The sequence below is a fragment of the Furipterus horrens genome, unplaced genomic scaffold, assembly GCF_987537825.1.
Source record: "Furipterus horrens unplaced genomic scaffold, mFurHor1.1.pri manual_scaffold_21, whole genome shotgun sequence".
Classification (NCBI taxonomy): domain Eukaryota; kingdom Metazoa; phylum Chordata; class Mammalia; order Chiroptera; family Furipteridae; genus Furipterus; species Furipterus horrens.
In genome coordinates this window covers 1,784,060-1,808,879 of record NW_028327191.1, presented here as the reverse complement: position 1 = coordinate 1,808,879, position 24,820 = coordinate 1,784,060, and the positions used below count along the sequence as shown (strand labels likewise).

Below are 24,820 nucleotides of genomic sequence, written 5' to 3'. Positions count from 1 at the left end.
GAGACAGACACCTTGTCCCCTGGGCGCAGGGGTGACTGTGCTTCGGCTGACGGGACAAGCATAGAGAAGGGCTCTAAAAAAGCCCCCTTGTTGAGACTGAGCCAAAAAACCCCTCTCACGGCTCACATCAGCGGTCACTTCCAGTTCGTCTGTTTTCTCCTCCTTTGAATTGCAGCGCTGGGAAGTTCGGCGCTTGTTTTATCCCAGGGCTGTGCAAGCAGAGCGACCTGACCCTGTACGCGTCCCGGCCAGGGCTCCGGCTGTGGAAGGCCGACGCCCAGGGGACGGTGCAGGCCACCTTTATCCTGAAGGACGCCTTTGCCGAAGGAGTCAAGCCGTGGGAGCTGCACCCGCGTCTGGAGCCCTTCGACGGGGGAGGCGGCAGCTTACCTGAGAAGCACCTGGGGCTTGTCTCCTGCTTCTTCCAGGAAGGCTGGGTGTTGAGTTGGAATGAATATAGTGTTTACCTTCTAGACACCATCAACCAGGTAAGTGGCAGGACGCCGCCACGTCGTGGTCTGAAGGCTCTCCCCTAGGGCACCCCTTCACAGGGCCGGGGGGCGGCGTGGGTTCTCGTGTTTCACTCCCTCCTCCGGGCCCGCCAAGGAGCTCAGTGACGGTTTGGTGCTTCCGGCAGATTTGAAAAGATGTTTTTGGTTTGCTGTTCATGGTCCTGCCCCTGCCAAGGAACGGGGGGGTTTTGTTTTTCTCCCTTTTTTTGCACTTAAGCACAAAATCAAACTTGTTCCTTGTAGTCTGTTTGGGTCATGTTTTTTCTGACTCCCAAATGACGAGTGTGTTAAATGGGGACGCACGCTGGGCAAAGACAGTGACGGAATCCCGTCCGAGGCCCTCCCCGGGCGACGCCAAGCAGGACAGGGGTCTCTCTCCAGCTGTCCTTACCCTGAGCTCCTCGGCTTTTCCCGCTACCCAAGCAGACACCTTATTTTGCCATATGTATCCTAGACAACTCTCAGCATCATTAAATCATGGTAGGAAACAATTTCTATTTAAATCAGGGTGGAAATAGGTTACTACCTTTAGAGTTGGGTATAGGAACTTAAAAAAAACAGCTTTCCCCCTGGCCAGCGTGCCTCAGTTGGTGAGAGTGCTGTCCCATAACTGAAAGGCCACGGGTTCAGTTCCCACTCAGGGCACAGGCCAGGTCCCATGTTCCATCCCTGGCCAGGCCGATTACGGAGGCAGCCAACTGATGCTTCTCTCCTGGATGTTTTTATCTCCCCCTTCTCTCTAAAATTAATGAAAAATGTCCTCAGGTCAGGATAAAACAAATTAAGAAGAAAACTTTCATTTTAGTTTCTTCTTAAGAGCAGAGCCATGGGAGGCTGACAGGCAGGTCCCGCCAGGGAGGAGGAGCTCCCTGTCACAGGGCAGGGGAGCAGCTGAGGACGTACTCCCCAGAGTGGCCGAGAGGCGGGGAGAGACTGGCCCTCATTCAGGAGAAGTTACCGGCCAGGAGTATGGCTCTGAGTCACACACCTGTCAGGTGCAGGCTTGCTGTGGATTGAGACGCCCTGAGAAACTCCATGAAGTCACAGTAAAGTTTAGTGACCGTCTGACCTGTTTGGGTTCCTACATATGCTTATGTACTCTGATCTGTTACTGCTGCCTGGTTTTGTGATTTTTTAAAAATATCTATAAGTATTTTTAATATACACTTTTATTCATTTATTTTTAGAGAGGGGAGGGGAGGGAGAAAGAGAGGGAGAGAGACATCCATGTGTGAAATACATTGGTCAGTTGCCTCTCTCAAGCCCCCAACTGGGGACCTGGCCCACAACCCAGGCCTGTGCCCTGCCTGGGAATCAAACCAGCAACCTTTCAGGTCACAGGTTGGCACACAATCCGCTGAGCAACACTGGCCAGGGCTGACTTTTTTTTTTTTTTTTTTGGACAGGCCACAATTGCTGGTTTGGAAGGATCAGGTGATATTGTATCTGTTTCCTGCACAGAAAATGAAATATTTCTCTTAAAGGGAGATAGGAACATCATAAGAATTTCGAGCAGACCGGAAGGACTAGCGTCAATAGGTTTGTATCTGTACCAAAGGTACTGTGTGTGTACAGTGGTTTTCATTTATAAAACTTACTGTCTTGTTAGTTAAGTGATGATAGCTTTATCTAAACAGGGAGGCTGCTGGAGGGTTCCCTGTGGTTCTTAAAATACTGTTTCCAGTACTTCTCCTGAAGGTGACCTCCTCACGGCCTACGTCAGACAGGGTCTCCCACTTGGTAGAGTTGCTTCCATGGGTCTGGCATGGGGAGGTCTCGTGAGTGGGAGCAAGAACTCAGTGCCCATTTGACTGGCCTCTGATGCTCTGGGCAGTGGGCGGGGTTAATGCTCCAGAAGACCTGGATTTGTGTAAGATATTAGAACACTTCAATCTGTCATCTGGGATATGTCTTTTATCGTTAACGCAGTTCTTGCTTCCTGTGTGCTTTTGACATTTTTGGGTAATAATTCATGTAAGCCCAAACTAATGAGCAGAGAATCTTACTGCGGATTCTCTTGCACGAGTCCGCGGTACTTATGTGCTTGGGGCTGCTCAGTGACCTTGTTCCTGGTGGTAACCGCAGCAGCCGTGCAGGCCCCTCCCCCTGCTCCGCCCCCTCGCTCTCACTTGTACTCACTGTGTACCAGACACTGTGCTAAGTACTTAACAGTCACGATCTTATAAAGTCCTCGGAGCAGCCCCACAGGGAGGGTACTGAGTGTCTACTGAGGGAGCTGAGGCTCAGGAAGTGCCATGAGAGTTCCAGAGACACCACCCCTGCCTTGCGGGGGCGACCCTCTGGGCACATCTGTCTGGGCCCAGAGCCCCCCATGTGTGGGGCCTCGAGGGTCACCAGGCAGTTCACAGGCATTCTGTTGGACTCTTAGAGCAAACCTGTGGGACGTGAAAACCCGTCTCCCTGCCACCCGCTGCCCTTCCTCATCCTTCCTCCTGGGGCTGGAGTAGCCGGTCCCTTCCCTGCCCTGTATCTATGCTGCCCAGTAGGTGGCCACTGCCCCTACGTGGCTGCTGAGCACTCAAAATGTGGCAAGTGCAACCGAGGAACTGATTATAAATTTTGCTTCATCTTAGTTCATCTGAATATAAATAACCACGTGGTTTCTGTACTGGACAGAACAGTTCTAGACTGAGATCTGCCATTAGCTTTTGTGATCTTCCACCGGTCACGTCCTTGCCCCGGGCTTCACTCAGCTGCATCCTGCCCCTCTGGTCCCCAGTGTGGGCTCGGGGCCTGCAGTCTGCCCCTGCCGGCCCCAGGAGGGCAGGGTTCTGTCTGCCTGGTTAGTGGCCATGCCGCAGCACCTGCCATGGTGTCTGACACTCAGTAGGTCAGTGAGGACTGAGGCTGGAGCCATTCTGGCCCTGGTCACCTTCTGGTGTCGGGTTGAGAGAAGGATGAGTCTGTGGAGGTGGAAAACTTGCTGGCTCTCAGTCGTGGGACAGAACTCGGGATGTGACATCCCATGCTTACTCCTGTCTCTGCCCTCTGTTTGCGTCGGGCACTGGCTGCTTTAACAAACATCTTTCTTCAGTTTGTCCTAGTGTAAAATTACCTCCTTGAATTTTGAGAAATTTAATTATAGATATATGAGGTCTATCCAGGAAAAGTCCAGCCATTGTTAATGTAACAAGAATGGTTTGCACGACATCAGTGTAACCTGGCAGCTGAGGAGAGGGGACTGGAATGCACATGCGTGAACAATGACGGCCTCACTGTGCTAGTCAGTGGGGGGGCGGCAGACACCATTGAGTGAGCATGTGTCCTGTGTGGCCGTCACATTCAAAATGACTGAGTGAGTAGAACAACGAATCTGCATCACATTTTGCGCTAAGCTTGAATGTTCCTCCACGGAAACTATTCAATGACTCAGAAGCTTTTGGGGACGATGCCATGAGTGCAGCACAGATAAAAGTGCGGCACAGACGCTTCAGAGGTGGCCGAGGATCCGTGGACAGTGATCCACGTCCTGGAAGGGCTGCCCCAAGCAGGACCCCTGAGGATGCTGAGCGTGTGCGGGCCGCCATCAGCAAAGATCCGCTACTGACAGCGCGAGGACTAGGAGCTGATCTGGGGATTCCCAATACCACTGTGTCCGAGATTCTGACGCAGGGTCTTGGCATGAAACACGTGGCAAAATTCGTTCCACGGTGTTTGCTACCAGGGCGGAAGGAACCTTGTGCTGCAGTTGCTAATGACTTGATTCAAACCGCTACCAACGCCCCGGCTTTCCTCAGGAAGGTCATAAGCGGAAGGCCATACAGCTCGTATGATCTGGGAGCAAAGGCCCGGTCGTCCCAATGGAAGCCGCCTGGTTCTCCACACCCGAGGAAGATCTGGCAAAGTTGCGGCAAGATCAAGACCATGTTACTTCTGGCCAAGGTAGAGGCATAGGTAGACAGGCTTTGCCTCCTTCCACAACCATAAGAAGGATCTCATCTACCTCTAAACTAAAAACAACCAGAAATACCAGAAAATCAAACTGCATGGAAGTCCTGCAAAGATACAGAGAAGCAATATTCATCCAGACAGGTAGGAGGGGCGGAGCCCAGGCACAGAGGACATGGTGTGGTGGCTGTGGCAGTGGCAGCAAAGCAATGACTGTGGCTGGCCAGAGGCCACATATTATAAAAGCTGGGAGGGACACCTGAGGAGCGATCCCAGCCCCAGGCCAGACCTCACAGCTCACGGTCCCAGCGCCAGGAAAATCAAGCCTCATTGCTTCTGACTGTACAAACCAGTGGCGGTTGGGGCGGAGGAAGAAACTGCTGGTCTCTCAGCAGAGTCCGCTTGTTTACAGGCCCCCTCGGTCCTAGAATGTCTGCAGACCCACACACTCTGGGAAATTTCACCAGGGCAACACCTAGAGGGGCTCCAGTCACATATGAGAAGTGAGTGAAGTGCCTGGAAAAGGGGCGAGTGCTGGGCAAGTGGCATTGTTCCCTCTCGGACCCTCCCCCACATACAGCGCCACAACGTGGTGAAATGGGTCGCCCTGTACTGACGAATCCCTAAGGCTCTGCCCCTTACAATGTAACAGGAGCCACAGCTCTACCTAAGACACAGAGGCAAACACACACACAGGAGCCTGTCAAGATGAGGAGACAGAGAAGTATGGCCCAAAAGTGGGAACAAATCAAGGTTCCAGTGGGAGAACTAAGAGACGAGGAGATAGCCAACCTAACAGAGGAGGAGATAGACAACCTAACAGACATAGAGTTCAAAACACTGGTGATAAAGATGCTCACAGGCTTGACAGATACGCTTGAGTACGGCAAATGCATAAGGGAAGAAGTGAAGGCTATGCTAAGTGAAACGAAGGAAAATCCACACAAAACTAGTGGTGAAGGGAAGGAAACCGGGGTTCAAATCAATGATTTAGAACAGAAGGAAGAAATAAAATCAACCAATATAGAATGAGGAAACAATTTTAAAAAGTGAGGAGAGGCTTAGGAACCCCTGGGACAACTTTAAATGTACCAGTATCCGAATCATAGGGGTGCCAGAAGGAGAAGAGGAAGAGCAAGAAATTGAAAACTAACTTGGACATATAATGAAGGAAAACTCCCCTAATTTGATGAAGGAAATAGACATACAAGTCCAGGAAGCACAGAGAGTCCCAAACAAGCTAGACCCAAAGAGGACCACCCCAAGACACATCATCATTAAAATGCCAAAGGTGGAAGATAAAGAGAGAATCTTAAAAGCAGCAAGAGAAAAGCAGAGTTCCCTACAAAGGGGTGCCTGTAAGACTCTCACCTGATTTCGCAAAAGACACTTTGCAGGCAAGAAGGGATTGGCAAGAAGTATTCAAGGTGATGAAAAGCAAGGACCTACAACCAAGATTACTCTATCCAGCAAGGCTACCATTTAGAATGGAAGGGCAGAGGAAGTGCTTCCCAGACAAGGGAAAGCTAAAGGAGTTCATCATCACCAAGCCATTATTATATGAAATGTTAAAGGAACACATTTAAGAAAAATAGGATCAAAACTGTGAACATTAAAATGACAACAAACTCATAACTATCAGCAAATGAATCTAAAACAAAAAAACTAAGAAACAACTAGAACAGGAACAGAATCATAGGTGTGGGGATCATTTGGAGGGTTATCAGCTGGGAGGGGGAGGGGGAGAAATGGGGAAATGGTGCAGGGACTGAGAAGCATAATTGGCTGGTACAAAATAGGGAAGTTGAGAATAATATAGGAAAGGGTGAAGCCAGAGAACTTATATGCACGACCCATGGACATGAATTAAGGGGGGTGGGATTGCTGGAGGGAAGGGAGGTACTGGGGGGGTGGCAAAGGGGAAAAAAACTGCAACAACTGTAATAGCATAATCAATAAAATATCCTTAAAAAAGAAAAGATCAAGCCCATGTTAACTATAGTTTCTGATGGGAAGGTGCTGTCCATCACGGGTACGCTCGCCCCTCCGGGCCAAACAGTGAGTAAGCAGCAGCCCTCAGTGATCTTCATCAGTCGTGAGCTGCAATACAATGACAGTGGCCGCAGCTGTGGGCACCTGGTGACTGGCGGCTTCATCACAACAATGTGCCCACTCATGTATCATGTCTTGTGCAGTTTTTCTGAGAAACATCGAATCACCCAGGTGACTCTGTCCCCTTATAGCTCAGATTTGGTGCCTTGAGACTTTGGCTTTTCCTAAAACTAAAATCACCTTTGAAAGGGAAGAGATTTCAGACCATCGATGAGATTCAGGAAAATATGTCGGGGCAGCTGATGGTGATGGGAGACTTGTGTGAGGTCCCCGGGTGCCCGCTTTGGAGGGGACTGAGGTGTCATTGTCCTGTGTACAGTGCTTCTTGTATCTTCTTCAATAAACGTCACTTTCATAGTATGTGGCTATACTTTCTGGACAGACCTTGTACATATATTTTTCAAGTGCCCGTTGAGTGATACTGAAATAAGGTATATTCAATACCCTGGATGAGTATGAGATAGCAGTAAGCCCTTTCTCAGACAAGCCCGCCTCCTTTATGAGTTATTTGTGAATCGGAGTGAGAGATGCGCTATACTCTCATGTGCTCCCTTCCTGCTCAGTTATTTACAAGGCAGCCGTGAGGACTGAGTTTACTGGTTTAGGTGTAGGAGCTTCCTGGAGAACAAGAGCCGTTGGTTGCAACCTTCTGTGCGACTCTGAGTTTTGCTAGTTTCTCTGGATTCAGCGGGCTGTTTTGTAGGGCAGGTTAACGTGAGCATGTTGACTTTCTCTCAGATGAACGGTAGTAAAGCCAGCTCCTCTTTCTCAGTGCGAGAAGGTCTGGAGACGCCAGGGTGCCCAGGACAAGCCCCCGCGCAGCATGCAGAGCGGCCGTCGGAGGCCGCAGTCTGCGAGACGAGGCTCCGAGGTGCCTCCGTGGCCAGCGAGCCCAGGAGCAGGAGCAGCTCGCTCAACTCCACCGACAGCGGCTCCGGGCCGCAGGCAGCCCCGGAGCTGGGCAGGGGCAGCCAGCCTGCCTCGCAGAGGTTCAGTCTCATCAGCTCGGAAGACTTCGACCAGGAGCTCGTGGTGAAGCCTCTCAGAGTGAAGAAGAAGAAGAGGAAGAAGAGGGCAGGTACGTCACGTCGGCAGCGAGGCACATGCGGGCGCCTTGCGCCCCCAGGCCTGAGCGTGCTGCGTCTCCCTCGGGGGGCACTGGCCCTTCTGGGACAGCAGAGGGGTCCCCAGGAAATGATGCAGGCCTTCCTCCGAGGAGCTGCGCCTTGGAATAGTCTGCGTCATACGCGCGTCTCTCCAGGGTTTGACTAGGTGCCCGCCTGTGTGCTTGACAGCCTGCCCGAGGCGGCTGGGCCCACCCGTTTCCACCCTAAAACGGAAGCTTCGGTTATTGGGGTGAGCCACTGACCAGGCCAGCGAGCCGACGGGGCAGGTCACGGGGACCAGTGTCAGGGCCGTTCTGCGTTGACTGCGGGAGTGCTTGTTACCAGCTACGGGGTCGAGCCTCGGAGGTCTTCCGGCTTTTCCCTCCCTGGTGCCCACTGGGCTCCGGGCTCCAGGTCACCGCAGTGTTGGGGGAAGTTTTATCAGACCCAGTTCAGCATTTTAGTGATTTTAAAAGTTGGTCTGTGGCGGGTTGGTTCTCTTCTTAGTTAACATGTCATGAGTGAGGCCTCAGAGCCCTGTGCAGCAGGAGCCCTGCGTTGGCATAATTTGTACTTAAAGGGATTTATTCTTCGCTACTTTAAAATGTATTTTTCATTTATTGAAAATGTATATTTTCTTAAGCCACGATTTTGGTTGTTAATCTGTGTCTCCATGCAAAGCCACACCTCATTTTAAACACTCCTGTTTTTACTCAGAGGGCGGAAGCAGTGACGCCTGGCCCAGCTCTCTTGAGTCCACGCCCTGCAGCGAGTCTCCCGGTGACGGGCCCCAGTCCTGGAGCACAGCGCTGCTGTCTGCGGCCTCGAGTGTGGGCAGCACCGTGGGCCCGCTGGGCGCCGAGTCGCGGGACCTAGAGAGCAGCCCCAGTGGTGAGGTGAATGGTGTCCTGCAGGCGGACAGCGACCCGGAGACACCTGAGCTCGCCCCTGACATGCGCAGTGAAGATGACCGTAGGGTGGGCATCCCACTCTGGACCCAGGCAGGCGAGATGGAGCCGCACAGCGGGGTGCTGAGCCTGCCGCTGCCCCCGCAGGAAGATGCGGATGGTGGAGACGTTACGGAACCCGAGGAGGAGCCTGGGCCTGCGGACCACGGGCCTGATAACAGGCAGTCACCTGGCCCAGGACAGGAGAGCTCTGCTGAGGCCCAGACGGTGGGGGTTCTGGAGCCTGAGGGCCCCCAAAGCACAGTGTGTGAAGCCCCTCTCCTGGACGTGCCCCCAGTGCCTTCCCGCCTCAGCTGCGCCCCCAGTGCTGAGGGGTGGCTGCTGGGGGCCAGAGCTGACCAGGGTGGCGCTGAGGGGGCCAGCGAAGAGCAGCGCCTCCGGGTGCATGTGGAGGCGCCTGGCCCCCTCGGCTCAAGTCCCTGGCCCGCGGTCACGGAGGATGGCACAGGCCAGAGAGCAGAGGCCGCTTCTGAGTGTGACTTGTGGAGTGCGGGCGGGCAGCGGACTTCCCCGGGCTCTGCCTTGGTGGCCAGCACCCACGAGCCTCGCCTGGAGCACCCTTCACGGGAGCAGGTGTTGACGTCCAGTGACGAGGAGGACATCTATGCCCATGGGCTGCCCTCGTCGTCCTCGGACACAAGTGTGGTGGAACTCGGGGGCGGCCGCTCCCTGCAGGCCCTGAGCCAGCCAGCCACGGAGGACACGGGGCTGCTGAAGTCAGACCAGGTGCGTGGCCTCTCTGTAGGACAGTCATTGGCAAGCTGGTTATTCTCCTTCCTACGGAAGGAGGTGATGTTTCCCCTGCAAAAGCTGCAAGCCCAGCGTTGTGGGGTCTGGACTGGGGGGGCTTCTGGTGCGGGGCCCGTGAACGGCTGCATCTGCACTGACCTGTCATCCTGCTCATCACCGTGTCCTCGGCGCCCCGCCCAGCACAGCCCTGAGTGGTGGTCACCTTGGGGAGGGGCTCACCTGCCGGCGGGTGGGGGGCTTCCAGCACCAGTGGGCAGAGGACGCAGAGGGGCAGAGACTGTGCGCATGGAACCCGCAGCAGGAGGCAGCCCTTCCCCGATGGCTGGAAGACGGTCATTGACTGTCTGTAGTCACGTGATGTAAAAGGGTGCTTCGTAGTTCCCGCTCACTTCCCTCAGCAGGTGACGAGGCGTTTGGTTTGCAAATGAACCACGAGCTGTGAGTTTTCCTCCTAAGGGGCTGTGAGGTGTGGAGTGTGAGGAGTGTGAGGGAGCTCGCAGCCGCCCGGGCTTCCCCCCGTGTCCCGCTGGTTCTCAGTGCTAACGGGTGGCATCTGGGCGGCCCCGCCACGTGCCAGGGACCATGCCAAACAGTTCGCGAGTTTAGCTCATGTACTTCCCCAGGAACGAAACAAGCCAGGAAGGTAGGTGCTGCGGTCGTCCCCACTTCACGAGAGGGGGACAGACTCAGGACAGCCGAGCAGCTCACACGGAGCAAGCGCAGGGCAGGGCTGTCCAGGACCCCTCGCATCCCCTTTGCTGTCCTGCGTCCAAAGTGAAACGCGGTGTCCTTGTTTGGAGACAGAAGGCCTGGCCTTCGTCCGTCATCCATGCACTCGTTCTTTCTTGAGAGCCTTGGCTGTGGGAGTGTCATCATGCACGTGACAGCCGGTCCTGGGTGTCTGTGTCAGGTCATCTGGTTGCGGGGGCTCGGGCGACGGTGGTGGACAACGTGCAGGGCTGTGGGAAGCCCCAGCAGAGGTGCCCACCCAGAGACCGCACTGCCAGGTGCTCAGGGTCCGGGGCGGGGTCGATGGGGACTCTTGGCCAGAACTTGAGAAAAACCCCTCGCAGGGGAGAGGGGGCGCGGGGCTTTGAGGGCCTCTCCTCTGCCTTCATGCCCCGCCTCCCCCGGCCCCTCCAGGTAGCTGGGAAGCCCAAAAGGAGGGGTTTCGGGGGGCAGATAAGGCCTGTGGTGGTGAGTGGGCTCAGGGTCACCAGGGCGGGGCCCCGCTCTCTCGGCGGCAGTTAGACGCTGCACAGGGGCCGTGTGCAGGAGCACTGATCACTTTTGCACAAGCGCCGGGACTTGCTTCAGCTTTGATTCGTGAAAGAACCCCAGCAAGTAAGCCTCAGGGTACAAGATTCGGCCCGGCCCAGTGCGCGGCCACAGCTCCCGAGCCGCGTGCTGCGCCCGGAGAGCGGTGATGAGAAGCGTTTGTGAGTGCCGTGCACGCATGCGCACACGCAGATATGCACACGCATGTGCGCGCACACGCAAGAGCGGCGTCTCCTGACCCGCCTGCGGTGGTTTCAGGTGCAGGACCCGTCTCTGTGTAAGGTGAGCGACACCCGTGGGACAGAGCCAGGCCCTTCTAACGGAAGGGCTACCTCAGCAAGGACACGATGATGTGCAGTGCTGCCCGGGGGTGCCGGGGGCCTGTAAGCGGGCCGGCAGCCCCCGCGTCAGAAGCCCTCTGTTCGCCCGGCTCCAAGGACAGCGGGCGCAGGTCTGCCGGCTTCTCAGAGGTCCTCGCAGCTCTGACTTGGGGGCATCCTGTGGCCTTTCCTGGTTGGCAGCAGGACGGCACACGCAGCCACGCCGCCTGCCTGTGAACTCACCGGGCTCTGTCCTCAGTTCGCAGAGAGCTGGATGGGCTACTGCGGCCCCGGCTGCGGCGTCCTCGGCCTGGCGGTCTCCGAGAAGTACGTCTGGTGCCTGGACCACAAGGGCGGCCTCTTCTGCAGCACCGCGCCGGGCGCCGGGCTGCGCTGGCAGAAGTTCGAGGACGCCGTCCAGCAGGTGGCAGCCTCGCCCTCAGGTTCGCCCCCTGCTCCCCGCCCCGAGGCCGCCGCCCACTCCCCAGAGCTGCCTTGTCCCGGGCGTGAGGGGTTCTCTCCAAACGACGCGTGAATGGCCGCATTTGATGGCAGTTAAACAGCGTGAACGGGTTTGAGTTTTTGGTTTTCTGCTAATTGCAGCTATTAACATACTCCTTCTGTTCCTTAGTGTCACTTTAAAGCAACTGAACTGGGGAAGATGGGCCTGTGCCGATGGAGGACATGTTCAGGCTGTTTGGTTTCCGTTTTAGAAGTCGTTTTTAAACGCGCTGTGTGCGTGTCCTTTGGGTGGCTGACGTCCTCCCTGACTGTAAAAAGAAAGAGCAGTCATCTCTGCTGCCACGCTGGGCCATTTGTACTGCACTGGAGCAGACGTTTCTTGCCTGGTGGAAATTTCTGCTCGTCCATTTTGCACATTTGCCCGCTTCACCTGTCTGGGCGGTGGGCAGGGAGGACAGACAGGCTTCCGTGTGTCTGCCTTGAAGTGCCTGGTTTATCGTCAGCACGCTGGCGGGGAGGGCGGTCAGAGCCGCGTCTGTGACCCGGCACTGGTCCTCCGTGACCAGACTGGGTCTCCCTCCACGCCTGGTCTTCACCACTGTTTAAAATGCTCGTCTGTCAGGGCGGCTTTGTTTTATTTCTTTGTTTGAAAATAGTTTTCCTTAGAGACTGACAGATAATCGCCTACTCTGTTAGCTGGCACTGTGTAATCGTGTGTTTTAACCCCTTTTTTATCATTTACCTTTGGGTTTATGTCCCCGTCCATTTAGAAGCTTTGGCTCTTCCCTGATTATATTAATGGCCTTGTGTTTCTAAAACCATGGTCCCTCCTGCTGCGGAGAGAGCTCTGTCCCCCGCAGGTCGGCGTTCTCGGCAGGGGCACCTCCTGGCTGTGTCCTCAGTGAGCAGAGGGCCCTGCGCCCGCTTGCTCCCGTCCGGTGCTCCCGATTCCCCGCGGCGTCCACACTGGGGCGCCTGGTCTGTGCCACACCGTCCCCCTGCGGAGCGCCCCTGCTGCCTGCTGTTCCTCCCCCCCCCTTCTTTTCTGCTGTCATCAGAACCCCTTTCTGAGTGAACCAAGCCCAGCCCAGCTCGGTGCTTCCTCTTCATGCGACTTGTCCATTTCTCTGGTCCAGAAGCGCCCCTCCCTTCACGTCCCTATAGGACTTCCGGTCTGTCCCAGGACACTAACTGTGCCTCAGGATATTGATTTGGGACTCGTTTTGGCAGCCCTTGCGGTGCCGGCCCCGCTTCTGTCCCATGTGCTGCGTGCCTGTGTGCTGTGTCGTTGGCATGCAGTCGCCAGCCGCCTTTCACAGGTCAGGAGATGATGTCTGGAGGCCGTAAGTGGCACAATGCCGGAGCCCCCGGGCTGGCAGGCGGCGGCCCAGGGTCCAGGCCTGGGCACAGTGGGCTCTTTCCCCAGCGAGGGGCTTCAGCATCTCTCCCAGCGGCACCCAGAGAGGCGTTCCGGCTGCGCAACTGACTGGAGTTTCCGTGTGCACAGGAGCCCTCCTCTGGAAAATTGAGCAGAAGTCCAACCGAGCTTTCGCTTGTGGCAAAGTGACCATCAAGGGCAAGCGGCACTGGTACGAGGCGCTGCCCCAGGCTGTGTTTGTGGCGCTGAGCGACGACTCAGCCTGGGTCATCAGGACAAACGGAGACCTGTACCTGCAGACAGGTAATGTGGCCGGGTGCTCAGGCGCCGGCGGGTCTGGCGAGATGGCTTCTTAGTGCGCCTTGCTTTGTTAGAACAAACAATGGCTGAAGGCGAGGATCAATTTAAATTAACACACTTCTAGAAAGAGAGCATTTGTCATCAGGATATGTTAGCAGTTTCCTGCTACTGATTCAACTCCGACCCCGGACAAACCTAGGGCAGGAATAACAGGGTTACTTAGCGAGGCCCAGACACAGCGTTGTTCTCCGCATGGTGACCGCACGTGTCACTTGTCCTACAGCGTCATGTCTTGGGAGGAGAAAGTAACAGGCGACGTCCCCTGTCCCCCGTGTCCCCCACCCCCACCCCCATGGCTGTGGCTGGAGGTCCCAGCCAGGTACCAGCCTCACTTCCTTGCACTTGTTCACATGTGGGTCAGGGAAATAGCAAGAAATGATTTGCTCTAAGTAGCAGTTCCACTGTCTTAGGGTACTGCCCTAAGGGGAAGCTTTAGCGGCTGGAAGGGAGAACTGGGGTTTATTAAAAATAAACCGTATTTAGAGTCAGCGTCTGTGCGCTGTCAGCAACATGGGATATGAGTTTCCCAAAGCAATGAGCGTCGTCAGGAGCTAGGGAGGATTATGGGGCCAGAGCTCTGTTTCGGTGTCAAGAGGATGTACTAGATTTACGTGAAGATCACTCTTCTAACCAGTGAGTGCTGCTGATGCCGAGAGAATGTTTCCGTGTGGGCTGTGGGCTGCGAGCTGTCGGGGCTGATTCCCTGAGGGTCCATCCTGGCTCCCCTGCCCAGACCTCAGCGCTGGGAGGGCCGCACCGCGGCAGGGCCTCCCTAAGCCCACTGGCCGGCCCTGGTCTCTCCAGGCCTGGGCCTCCCTTCAAGGAAAACAGCTCTGGGGTGTTTGAGTTTTGCTACTGGTGGGAGAGGGGGTGGTTCTAGCCTCGGGATGAGGAGCAGGTGCCCCGACAGCAGTGCCTTGGGAACACCAGGTCAGACGTGGCAGACAGCCCTGTTCCTCTCAGACCCACTGGGTCGGGGCCTTGGGGCTGGCCCGAGGGTTTGCAGTGTAGGAGGTCCTGCATGTGACTCCCACCCCGCAGGACATGTGTGTGAACAGTCGGAAGCTCATCTGAGGCCACGGGATGGGGGATGTTAGGGAACAGCCATTCTGCCAGCCCCCTCGGGGGTGGCCTTCTAGCCGGCGGGACAGAGGCTGCCCGGAGGCAGGGAAGGAGCCCTGCAGGGGGCCGGGGCAGGGGGCCGGGGCAGGGGGCTGGCCCTGCCACAGCCCTGAGCACAGCAGGCTGTGCTCATCCAGGAGTCTCGGGGGGGTTCATGTTAGCAGGGGAGCAGCACCCCCAACACACACACCTGGCTGAAGGCAGGGAGAGGGGCCCCTCGGCTGGTGCTGTCCACCTGAGCCCCGAGGGGCACACAGGAAAGGCTTCTCTGCGTGTGTCCACTCGGCCTGGGCCCTCCTGTTCGCGGTCTGGCTGCCCTCCTTTCCGGGTGTCACCGGTTCAAAGTCCATGTTCTGGACGCTCGGAAAGGCCAAAACTTGCAGGTCTGGAGTGGGGAAAGGCGTACTGATTGGGGAGGCCCAGGCCGGGGGTGGTGGGAGCCTCAGTGGTGCCTCAGGCCCATCCTCACTAAGTGCGGGCCAGGTGGCTTTGACGTCAGAGTGGGGGAGGGGCCGGGCAAGAGGTGCTGGGCCGCTGGGGCCTGCGGGCACCCCCGGGGCTTCCTGGTCAGGAGGTCCCTGCAAGTCTTTGATGACCAGTCACCACCCTGCGCCTGCCTCCTCCTCTCATTGTCTGGTGAGGGGCTGTTTTTGTAAAACTCAGGCGGCAGGCAGGGTTCCTGATGATCAGCAAGTCTTCACGTGAGAAGCCAGCAGCCTGAAGGCCACGGAGCAAAGCTGGCCTGGACAAGCCCGAGTCAGAGGCCAAGCGTTTCAGTCCGCGGCAGCTTTCGTGAGAGACCAGGCTGACTTGTCATTCCTTCAGCTTTGAAAAGGCATCTAAAACTGTTTTGACTGAGTGTTCAATATAAGTCCAGCTTAACCATTGTATGTTGGCTACACCTCTTCTTTTCTTTTCTATTGAATTTATTGGGGTGGCCTTGGTTAATAAAAGGATACAGGTTTCAGGGGCACGGTTCTACAACACGTCATCTGTGTACAGTACTGTGTGCTCCCCACCCCAAGTCACGTCTCTGTCCATCACCACTTACACCCCGATACCTTGTCTGCCTCCCTCCGCCCCCTCCCCCTGCCCTCGGTAATTGACTAGCCCTTTTTAAAAAGCACTTATTACAAAAGAATGTAGCAAAATACCAAAAAAGAAAAATAAGTAAACAGAATAGAAATGAGGGGTGAAATCCTGATTGTGTGTCTTCAGGGGCTTCCTGTCTGTCTCCCCGGCAGGTCTCAGCGTGGATCGCCCCTGTGCCAGAGCCGTGAAAGTGGATTGTCCATACCCGCTGTCCCAGGTGACAGCCCGAGACAGCGTGGTGTGGGCGCTGACGGAGCAGAGAGCCCTGCTGTACCGGGAGGGCGTGAGCAGCTTCTGTCCTGAAGGGGAGCGGTGGAAGTCTGACATTGTCAGGTGCCAGCAGGGGGGACCCCGCCCTCTGTTTTGTCAGCTGGACCCGCCTTAGAGCCCCCGGGGGATCCGTCCTGGGCAGCAGTGGTTCCCTGACGGGGTCTGTGGTCAGGGCGTGCCCTGCAGAGCCGGGCCTCGGGCGAGCAGCTACGGCACATGGGGACAGTCTGTGTTGCCCAGGGATCTCCCTCGGAGCTCTGGCCTCCTTCCGTGGCCCTTGTGGGCGGCGCTCCGACTCTCAGAGCTGACGCGTGTCCTCCTCTTGGTTGTAGTGACAGGCAGGCTTTGGAACCTGTCTGCATAACTCTCGGGGACCAGCAGACCCTGTGGGCACTGGACGTCCACGGAAGCCTGTGGTTCCGGACGGGCGTTGTTTCCAAGAAGCCCCAAGGGGACGACGACCACTGGTGGCAGGTAGGTGCTCGGCGCGGGGCAGGACGCGGGGGCCCCGCTGCAGCGCCTCCCTTTCCTTAAAGACACTGGGGGCAGGGGCCGGAATGCCAGCCTCTGCGGTGTCCCAGCCCATGGAAGCATCGAGGACTTCTCTTCCCAGCACGTAGCTTGTGCTCTCTCGCTGCTGGGACACGCGGCTCTGCTTACTTAGGTGTTGTTTAGGAATCTGTTATATGTTAAACCCACGACGTGCATTGGAAGACCTGGGCAGTGATGATGTTTAGTTCTGAACAAACATGCTAAGAGGCGGGACCAGGCAATAGGTTTGGGAAACCCAGCCCACCGTGAAAACTCACCTGTCTCTGCTTGTTCAGAAGGCGCCTAAGTAAGTGGTATTTCAACAAAGAAAGGAGAATGTTCCCAGGGAAGGAGAGGCTGGGGAAATAAAAAGGTGTCACCAAGGCGCCTTTCCGTGACCTGGTACCAGCCAGAGTGGCTAGAACGCGTTTTCAAAGGCGTGTCTCCTTCCCCCCCTTTGGTGCCAGTGTTCCTGGAGCCCCCCCCCCCCCCGTCTCCCGCGGTGGCGGCGGCTCTGCCTGTGCCGTGCGCGGTCTCTGCGGCCTTGTCTCTGGTGGTTGGGGTTGCGCTGCGGCCGTGGCCCTGCCCTGTGGCTCAGGGGTCCCTTAGGCGAGAATGTGCAGGGCCGGGGGCGCCTGCTCCAGGGCGAGCGGACGAGCGTGCGCCCGCGTCTCTGATGTAACACGCGGGCCCTCCTCGGAGAGGGACGCAGGTGACTCCGTTACCTTCTCAGTACTTGCCGACTTTATGTGGTTTTACACGCACACCTGCTCACGTGTGTATGTGGGCTGCATTTCGTTTCTAGGTGGCCCGAAGAAGACTAGACAGCATTTTATCATATTCAGAACATTATCTTTAGAGAAATTTAATCGACAGAATCATCTTTGAGGTGTTTGAAAGCAGTTATTTAATTATTGTAAGATTGATTCTTTGTAGCCAGTACGTAAGAGCCACTATTATGTTTAGTTGCTGAACCTTTCTTTATTTAAATTTGCACCCTACTTATTTGCAAATTCTGGGTGCTGGGACTGAGTCTGTAACAGACTTGGGGATATGGCCTTGGCAGTGTACACACCTCAGCGTGCACAAGCCCCCGAGTGGCCAGAGCAGCCAGCAGGTGCTGAGGCCCAGCGCTCTGCGGGCGCCGGGGTGGGAAGCAGGAGTCCCAGTGGGGCAAACCCCCCGCTGAAACTTCAGCAAGGGCAGCCTCTTGCCAAGACATGGAAGGGCAGGACTCATTTTTCCCGGAGTGTCCTTGTTTCTGTGTTCCATAAATTGAGACCCCTGTAATAAATGATGTCCCTTCCACCCACCACTTCACTGTGTGTGACCTAGGCCTGCAGCAGCGGGCCCTGTGACCAGACCCGGCAGGGCAGACGCATGCGTGCCAGTCTGTGCAGCCACATGGCACCTGCCTGTTAGAAAGAGCAGGGAAAGGCTTGCTGAGAGGGAGGCGCTGTGGGCAGGTGTCTCCAGGGACATCAGAGGAGTGAGCAGGCCGCCTGCAGGTCAGACGGTGCCGCCTTAGGCTTGGCGTAATTATTGACAGTCCTGGTTTAGGTCGTAGGTTACTCATACTACCTTTTCAGTCCATGTTATGATTCTAAGTATTGCACATTGTCGTCCATGAGAAATACCTCAAGTTACTTTTTTTAATTATATTTTATTGATTATACTGTTACAGTAGTCCCAGTTTTTTTCTCTTTGCCCCCCTTTGCCTGGTACCCCCTTTCCCTCCAGCAGTCCCACCCCCCTTAGTTCATGTGCATGGGTCGTGCATATAAGCTCTTCGGCTTCTCCATTTCCTGTTCTGTTCTCACCGCTTTGAGTGTCAACGTTGCTGTGAGCAACGCTGACAAATTTTCCCAAAAGTGCCCGCGTTGCTCCCAGAGACCTTTTTCGATGGCTGTAAATGTAGGTAACACTGGAATGATTCGCGTATTATGTTTTGTTCTCTTTTTTGTACCTCAGGTTACATGTTGATATAACTTTTTCTCATTTTGATCCAAATTTTGAGTTTTTACGCTTGTTCAAATACTGACATATTAATTCTGTTACAATTTTTACTTATATTTTAAATGGTCCTTTTGATTTCATTTATCTTTGCAGTAATTGTCCAAACTCTGCAGTGTGCGTGATAAGGAAGCTTTTGCTAATGGACACTTTCATTGCTTGACGGTACAGCATTAGCGTTTTGTTTATAAACTGTTTCCCACTGCTGATATCTATTCATATATCTCTCCAGTGTGAATGCCGTTTGTGTTCATTTTTTTGGTACGTTATGAAGGGTTTTTTTCAAAAATTTATGCCATAGTTGGCACACTTCTTGCACGTTATCCATGTTGCTATGTGTTTTTTCAAATTATAATTATAGGTTTTATATTATGCCATATATTATACTTCAAAAGCCATATGAAGGAAAGAATTTATTTTGTATAAAATAATTGTTATAATAAAACAATTTTAATGCAATAAATTTTTTGCTAAATTGCATCAAAGAACACTGCTTACAAAAGACGAGTGTATTTATGTCATGAAGTTTTCAGCAAATTATTATGAATAATAATGTTTTTATAGACGTTTTTCATAAACTCTGCATTTCTCAGCAAAATATCCTCGCATTTTTCACACGGATTTTAGCAATTACGCACGACACTCAAAGGGTTAACGCCCCCTGTTTATTTTGTTCCTATCAGTTATGCTTCTTGATCCCTGCACCTTTTCCCCCTTCCTCCCCACCAGCTGATGACCCTTGGTTCTGTTCTTCTAGTTGTTTGCTTAGTTTTTGTTTTTTTTTAGATTCATTTGTTGATAGTTGTGAGTTTGTTGTCATTTTAATGTTCATAGTTCTGATCTTTTTCTTAAATGTGTCCCTTTAACATTTCATGTAATAATGGCTTGGTGACGATGAGCTCCTTTAGCTTTACCTTGTCTGGGAAGCACTTCATCTGCCCTTCCATTCCAAATGCTAGCTTTGCTGGGTAGAGTAATCTTGTTGTAGGTCCTTGCTTTTCATCACAGTGAATACTTCTTGCCAGTCCCTTCTTGCCTGCAAAGTTTCTTTTGAGAAATCAGCTGATAGTCTGATAGGCACCCCTTTGTAAGTAACTCTTCACTTCTCTCCTGCTGCTTTTAAGATTCTTTATCTTTCACCTTTTGTATTTTAATTATGATGTGTCTTAGTGTGGTCCTCTTTGGGTCTAGCTTGTTTGGGACTCTCTGTGCTTCCTGGGCTTGCATGTCTATTTCCTTCGCCAAATTAGGGACGTTTTCTTTCATTTTTTCAATAAGTTTTCAATTCCTAAATTTAAAAGCAAAGTAAGACTTCCTCTGATTAGAACAGAAGCCTGAGGGTGTGAGAGGTGGTGCTGCGTCTCAGGCTTGTTGTTGGAGATCCACGTAGCAGAGACGTGCATGAAAGGAAAGGGGACCGTTCTCCCAAGTCTCCGGTCCGACCCTCGGGGGCCACAGGTAGCAGTTTGGTGCTGTGCCGCTCGGCTTCCCTCGGGCCTCACACTGGTGCGCACGCACACGTGCGTTTGGGTGTTCGGTGGACGTGGGCCAGACCTCCCTCTCGGGCAGGAAGCTCACAGGAGGCCTGTCACAGCCCTGACAGCTGGCGCCCACCTGTGTCCCCTCCAGGTGAGCATCACAGACTACGTGGTGTTCGACCAGTGCAGCCTGTTCCAGACCATCATGCATGCCACGCACTCGGTGGCCACGGCAGCCCAGGCACCAGTGGAGAAGGTGGCGGACAAACTGCGGACGGCGCTTTGGTCCCAGCAGCTCCAGTGCCAGCCGAGCCTCCTCGGGGTCAACCACAGCGGCGTCTGGGTCTCCTCGGGCAGGAACGAGCTCCACGTCGCCAAAGGAAGCCTCATCGGTGGGTGAGGCCCTGAGGTCTTCACGGCGGCTCGATGGGCGGCCCCGCGGGAAAGCCGCGCGTGGAGGCAGGCGTGGCCCACAGCCTGAGGAGGGCCCCGGAGCCGGGGCAGCAGTGTCCGCCACGGGGCCTTGCACCCTGGGTCCCAGCGTCTGCACGGTGTGTGAGTGCTTTCCCCCGGGCCTGGCGTGGTCTAAAGCAGACGGAGCTCAGCCGTAGGTTAGGCGGTCCACATTTACGTGGGAGAAATGCACCCGAACCTGAAGAACCCAGGGAGGGAGACCGGTCCCTTTCCTAGAGGGAACGCTGTCGTGCCGTGAAACGCAAGGCTCTGCCAGTTCTGCGAGTGTGGCTGTAAGTCCGCACACACCAGCTGCGTCAGTGTCTGTACGTGCACCCCTGCTTGTGCGTTTCCCCAGGTCCCCTCCCTCTTTGCGGCCACCCCCGGCCCTGGGCACGGTGGCGGCTCTGTTGGTGTCCACGGAGAGAGAAGCAGGGGGCCGGCTCGCGCAGGCTGGCTCGGACCCCAGGTTAGGGGCCCACTAGGACCGGCCTGGAGCTAACGCCCTGAAGTGTGGCCCCCTCTCTAACGCGCCCTCTCTGTCTCTCCCATCTAGGCACGTACTGGAGCAGTGTCGTTCCCCGGGGCACCGCTTCTGCGACGAAGTGGGCCTTTGTGCTGGCCTCTGCATCCCCCACAGCAGAAGGTGGGTGCAGAGGTGCTCCCCCGGCCACAGGCTGCCTGGGCCTGGTCAGAGTGGGCGCGTGGCTGTGTGGGCCTCGGGGCGGTGGGCGAGGTCACAGGCGAGTGGCCCTTGTTGGCTGGGCTCAGGGCCCTGCCGCCGGGCAGACCCGGCCAGGAGGGAAGGACCCAGAGCAGGGCCGCTGAGGCAGTCTGAGGGCAGAGCCCCTTGCAGGTGGGGATGTTTGGTGGGGCCTCCAGGGCTGGCGGCTGGTGACTCCCAGCAACGTGTCCCTGGGCCATAGCACAGTGGCCTGGGGCGCCCGGCTTCTCTGGGCGCCACCTTATTTCCTCTGTGAATTCTGTCACCTCCCAGCAGCCTGTGCACAGCCTCTGGCTGGCCCAGGTCCCACGGTCGTGGCCCATCGGGCACACGTTCCCTGCAGGTCTGGGCAGTGTGGTGGCCCTCGGGGAAGGAGCCGGAGCCGCCGCCCAGGGCCGCACAGCAGGCCGAGCGAGGAGCCGCATGCGGTGTGCGGCTCCGGGGAAGCCGTCGGTTCGCTCAAGCCCCGGTGCCACTGGGAGGCGGGTGATGTGGGCAGAACACTAAAATGCCTTCTCGCCAGGCGGTTCTGACCCCAGCTCTGGAATCAGGAAGCCCCCAAAACCATGGGTCAGTTCCTGAGTTAGGCAAAATTCCCCTGGGAGCAAAACCTGACCTGAACTGCCGAGGGCTGCTGGCAGGCCATGGCTGTCGCTGACGCGCTCCCGGGGCTGCAGCCACAGCACTGGCCTCCCTGCTGCACGGCTCCCTGGGGCTGGGGCCGCACGTGGGACACGCCCACTGCCGCTGGCTTTCAACATCCAGAAGAGTTTTGAGTTCCAAAGCGTGCCTGGCCGCAGGTTTTAGAGGATATTTTAGCTGATACCTGTGACGCAGGTTTTAACTTCCCCGAGGGTTATTTACATCGTAAACTGAACCTACAAACTGAGGACTAAAAGCGGCGGAGGGGTGCTAGCAGCTCCCTGCGGCCCAGGCGTGCCCCTCGCCCGCAGCAGCAGGGCAGGCGAGTGGTGTGACCCTGTGCTCCCGAGAGGGCCTGCGGGCCCGCTCCCTCCGCGGGCTGACGAAACCCACCCCGTGAGGGGCCTCCCAGCCCTGCTGACGCGTCCCAGGTCAGAGCCGTGGGGCTGACACCATGGCCGTCACCAGATCTCAGAAGCCCTGCTTTGAAACATCTCCGGCTTCTCTCTTGCGAAGCCACGGGGTGTCCCTGTGACTCTAACTTAAGGCACCTAGTGCTTCTGTCACGTGGTGACAAGCACAGGAGCCGTTGGGTGCCAGCCGCCCGAAAGCAAGGCCGCCTGGGGCTGTCGTCAGTGACACGCGTGCCTTCTCCGCAGGAAGCTCCTTGTGGTTGTGCCAGGGCAGCAGGGACCTGTGCAGCGTCAGCGCCCGGCACGCCCAGTCCCGCCCGTCCACCGTGCAGCTGCCTCCCGACGCCGAGATGCGGGCCTACGCCGCCTGCCGGGACGCTCTGTGGGCGCTGGGCAGCCTGGGCCAGGTGTTCATCAGGACGCTGTCCAGGAGCTGCCCCACCGGCATGCACTGGACGAGGCTGGACCTTTCCCAGCTAGGTATGCCCTCGTGCGTCGCGGCCAGATGTGACCACTGACAGCAGTGCCCACGGCCGTCCGGTCTCCCATGTTGGTCAGCTGACAGCGTTTTTGTATGTACAAGCCTTTGATGTTTGTGAGTTCAACATGTACTCCACACACACACAGAAAGGGGGAGGGGAGAGAGAGCCAGAAGGGAGCGAGGGGCACGCTCTCTGCCTCCTTCCCGGCACCCCCGCTGCCCCTCCGGCTGCCGGGAGCCGCGCACCTTACGCAGCTGGCCTCGGCCGTGGGGCTCCTGCAGGGTGCCCCACAGAGGCACCTCTGTCTCTTGTCCAGCAAGGCACTAGGCACCTGCGGTGTAATTAAAGAAGCAGGTTGCTTCTGACCTGGACAAGCGAGCTCTGTCCAAAGCGAGGCGTTTCCCAGGGCCGCTGTGATGACTCACGCTTTTGGCCTCACACATTGTCCTTTGAACCTAATCCCGGACCAGGGCCGGTCACCTTGCAGCTTCTGAGAGCCTCTGCCAGCCGTCTGCACTGGCAGTGACTGACCAGACGGGGCTGCAGCTGCTTGTGGCCCCCGGACCTGCCCCAGGAGGCCGTGGGTGGGTTCAGAGAGCCTGCTGGCCCGAGCCTGACTCCCCCAGCCCCCAGCCGGACCAGCATGGCAGGTGCCGCTGGTTTTTCATGGAGGTACAGAGGGCAGGGCCTGGTGTGTGTCCTTCCACTACTGGGAGCTCAGGAGGGCCTGCGCGGGGGCGCGATCTGGGTCAGGGGCAGAGCTGTTCCCCTGGCAGCTGCCCCTCCCAGCCTCTCAGCAGAGGCTAGTGCTCTGCAGTGGGTGCAGAATGAATGGGCGCTGTGCCCGGCTCCACCTCTGAGGCCAGCTCTCCCGGGCCTCCTGCCCACAGCCCTGCTTTTCTTCCTGTTCAGCCCAGTCCTCCCAGCACCGGCATGGCTGGGGTGGCAGGCATCCTCCTGGGGAGAAACCCAGCTTCGGTGGGTTGCAGTCTCCAATTGAGAGCAGGAGGAAGCCAGGACAAGGCCATGCTGGGTCCAGCGTGTGCTTGGCCGCCCACACGCACAGTGGGTGCACGCTGAGGCACACTGCAGGCGCAGAGGAATGGAGCTGCCCTGCCCCGCACCTGCGGAGTCAGCGTCAGCAAGTCCGTGCCAAGGTCTGGCCAAGCCTGGAAGGGGTCACGCGGACGGCGGCTGGCAGGCAGCCAGCCCCGGGAGCAGGACTCAGAGCGGGGGCCAGACTGGCCAAGCACAGAGCTGGGCCCTGGGCGACTGCTGGCGTCCCTCCCGCCCCGGGTCCTCCCCTCTCCAGCGGGAACAGCGGCGCCCGCCCAGAGGGATGGTGCGAGCAAGCAGGCCGCTAAGTGTGACTGTCTGAGGCCGGTGGACACGCCCTCGCGGGGTCCCTTGCAGCCCTCACCGGCCGGTACAGGAGGCACTGCCGGTCTGTCTCATCCTGCTCTGAGCTCCGGGCTCTGTCGCTGCATCTGGGTGACCGGCTGGTACTGAAATGATGGGTAGAGACTCCTTTCTTCATTTCCTGAACTCCCCAGTCCAGAACTGTGCGTTTTGTGTTGGGACTGGGAGGTGGCAGGGCACAGTGGGAGGGGTGCTGGCCTTCCATGTGCCAGGGTCGGGGCAGCAGAAGGGAGGCAGGGCCACCAAACGGTCCTTCATTGGATTCTTTACAGGTATGGTCTGCGTAACTGGTGAGGCAAACAGGTGAATCAGGGCTTTTCTGATTTTTTAAATTAGGGGGTGCAGGCTTTGAGTTGAGGTGTGTGCTCCCTGCCCAGGACCCCCACTCTGTGCGCCGTGGCAGGTGGCTGACAGTGCATCCGTCTAGGGATCGCTGACTGCTGGTGTCACTTGGTGGGCGTGGCCAGCTGCCTCGTTGCTCCGTGAAGGGCCAGCCTTGGCGGTGCTCACAGCAGTAGGAGGGAGCACAAAAAACTGTTTTGTAAGGAGTGAAACCGAGGAAGTGCCACTTTTTATTAAGGGAAGATGTCTGATCTGTGCAATAAAGTAATTAAAACTTTTTTTAATAGGAAGACAAAACAAACCTGGAAGAGGCAGAAGCGTGGCCATGTGCTTGTTTGCTGGGCTAGTGCAGTGGCAAGCCCGACACCCACGGCCACGGCACGCGCCGCCTTCCTCTCCTCCCGTCTCTTAGGACCCTTGACCCCTGGGTGGCAGCTCACTGACCCACCACGGTGCTCTGTGGCACCGGTGTCTTGGTCCCTGCAGCGGCTCTCTCATGCCTCAGCTCAGAAGGGACAGGTCACTTCTGCTCATAACCTGTTGGCCAGATGGGCCCTGCCTCTGCCTGGCTGAGGCCCCGTGAGAGCCAGGGAGTGACTGGGGAGGGCGGGGGGTCTGCCTCCAGTCCTGACTGGCTCCCCCGGGGCCCCCAGGCAGCCTAGCTGGTGCGCTGGAGGCGGGAAG

At 56.5% G+C, this 24,820-nt stretch overlaps 1 protein-coding gene across 2 annotated transcripts in view; it reads left to right on the top strand.

Annotated features, from left to right (window-relative positions):
* TECPR2 (tectonin beta-propeller repeat containing 2) overlaps positions 1 to 24,820 on the top strand; it is a 63,445-nt gene that overhangs the window by 19,570 nt on the left and 19,055 nt on the right. For both annotated transcript variants that reach the window (XM_090265572.1, XM_090265571.1), the window contains exons 6-16: positions 176 to 488; positions 1,919 to 2,051; positions 7,306 to 7,611; positions 8,357 to 9,333; positions 11,215 to 11,398; positions 12,925 to 13,098; positions 15,522 to 15,702; positions 15,972 to 16,113; positions 19,813 to 20,053; positions 20,671 to 20,760; positions 22,140 to 22,373. In XM_090265572.1, coding sequence (XP_090121698.1) covers positions 176 to 488; positions 1,919 to 2,051; positions 7,306 to 7,611; positions 8,357 to 9,333; positions 11,215 to 11,398; positions 12,925 to 13,098; positions 15,522 to 15,702; positions 15,972 to 16,113; positions 19,813 to 20,053; positions 20,671 to 20,760; positions 22,140 to 22,373 — 2,975 coding nt within the window. The remainder of the gene's footprint in view (positions 1 to 175; positions 489 to 1,918; positions 2,052 to 7,305; positions 7,612 to 8,356; positions 9,334 to 11,214; positions 11,399 to 12,924; positions 13,099 to 15,521; positions 15,703 to 15,971; positions 16,114 to 19,812; positions 20,054 to 20,670; positions 20,761 to 22,139; positions 22,374 to 24,820) is intronic.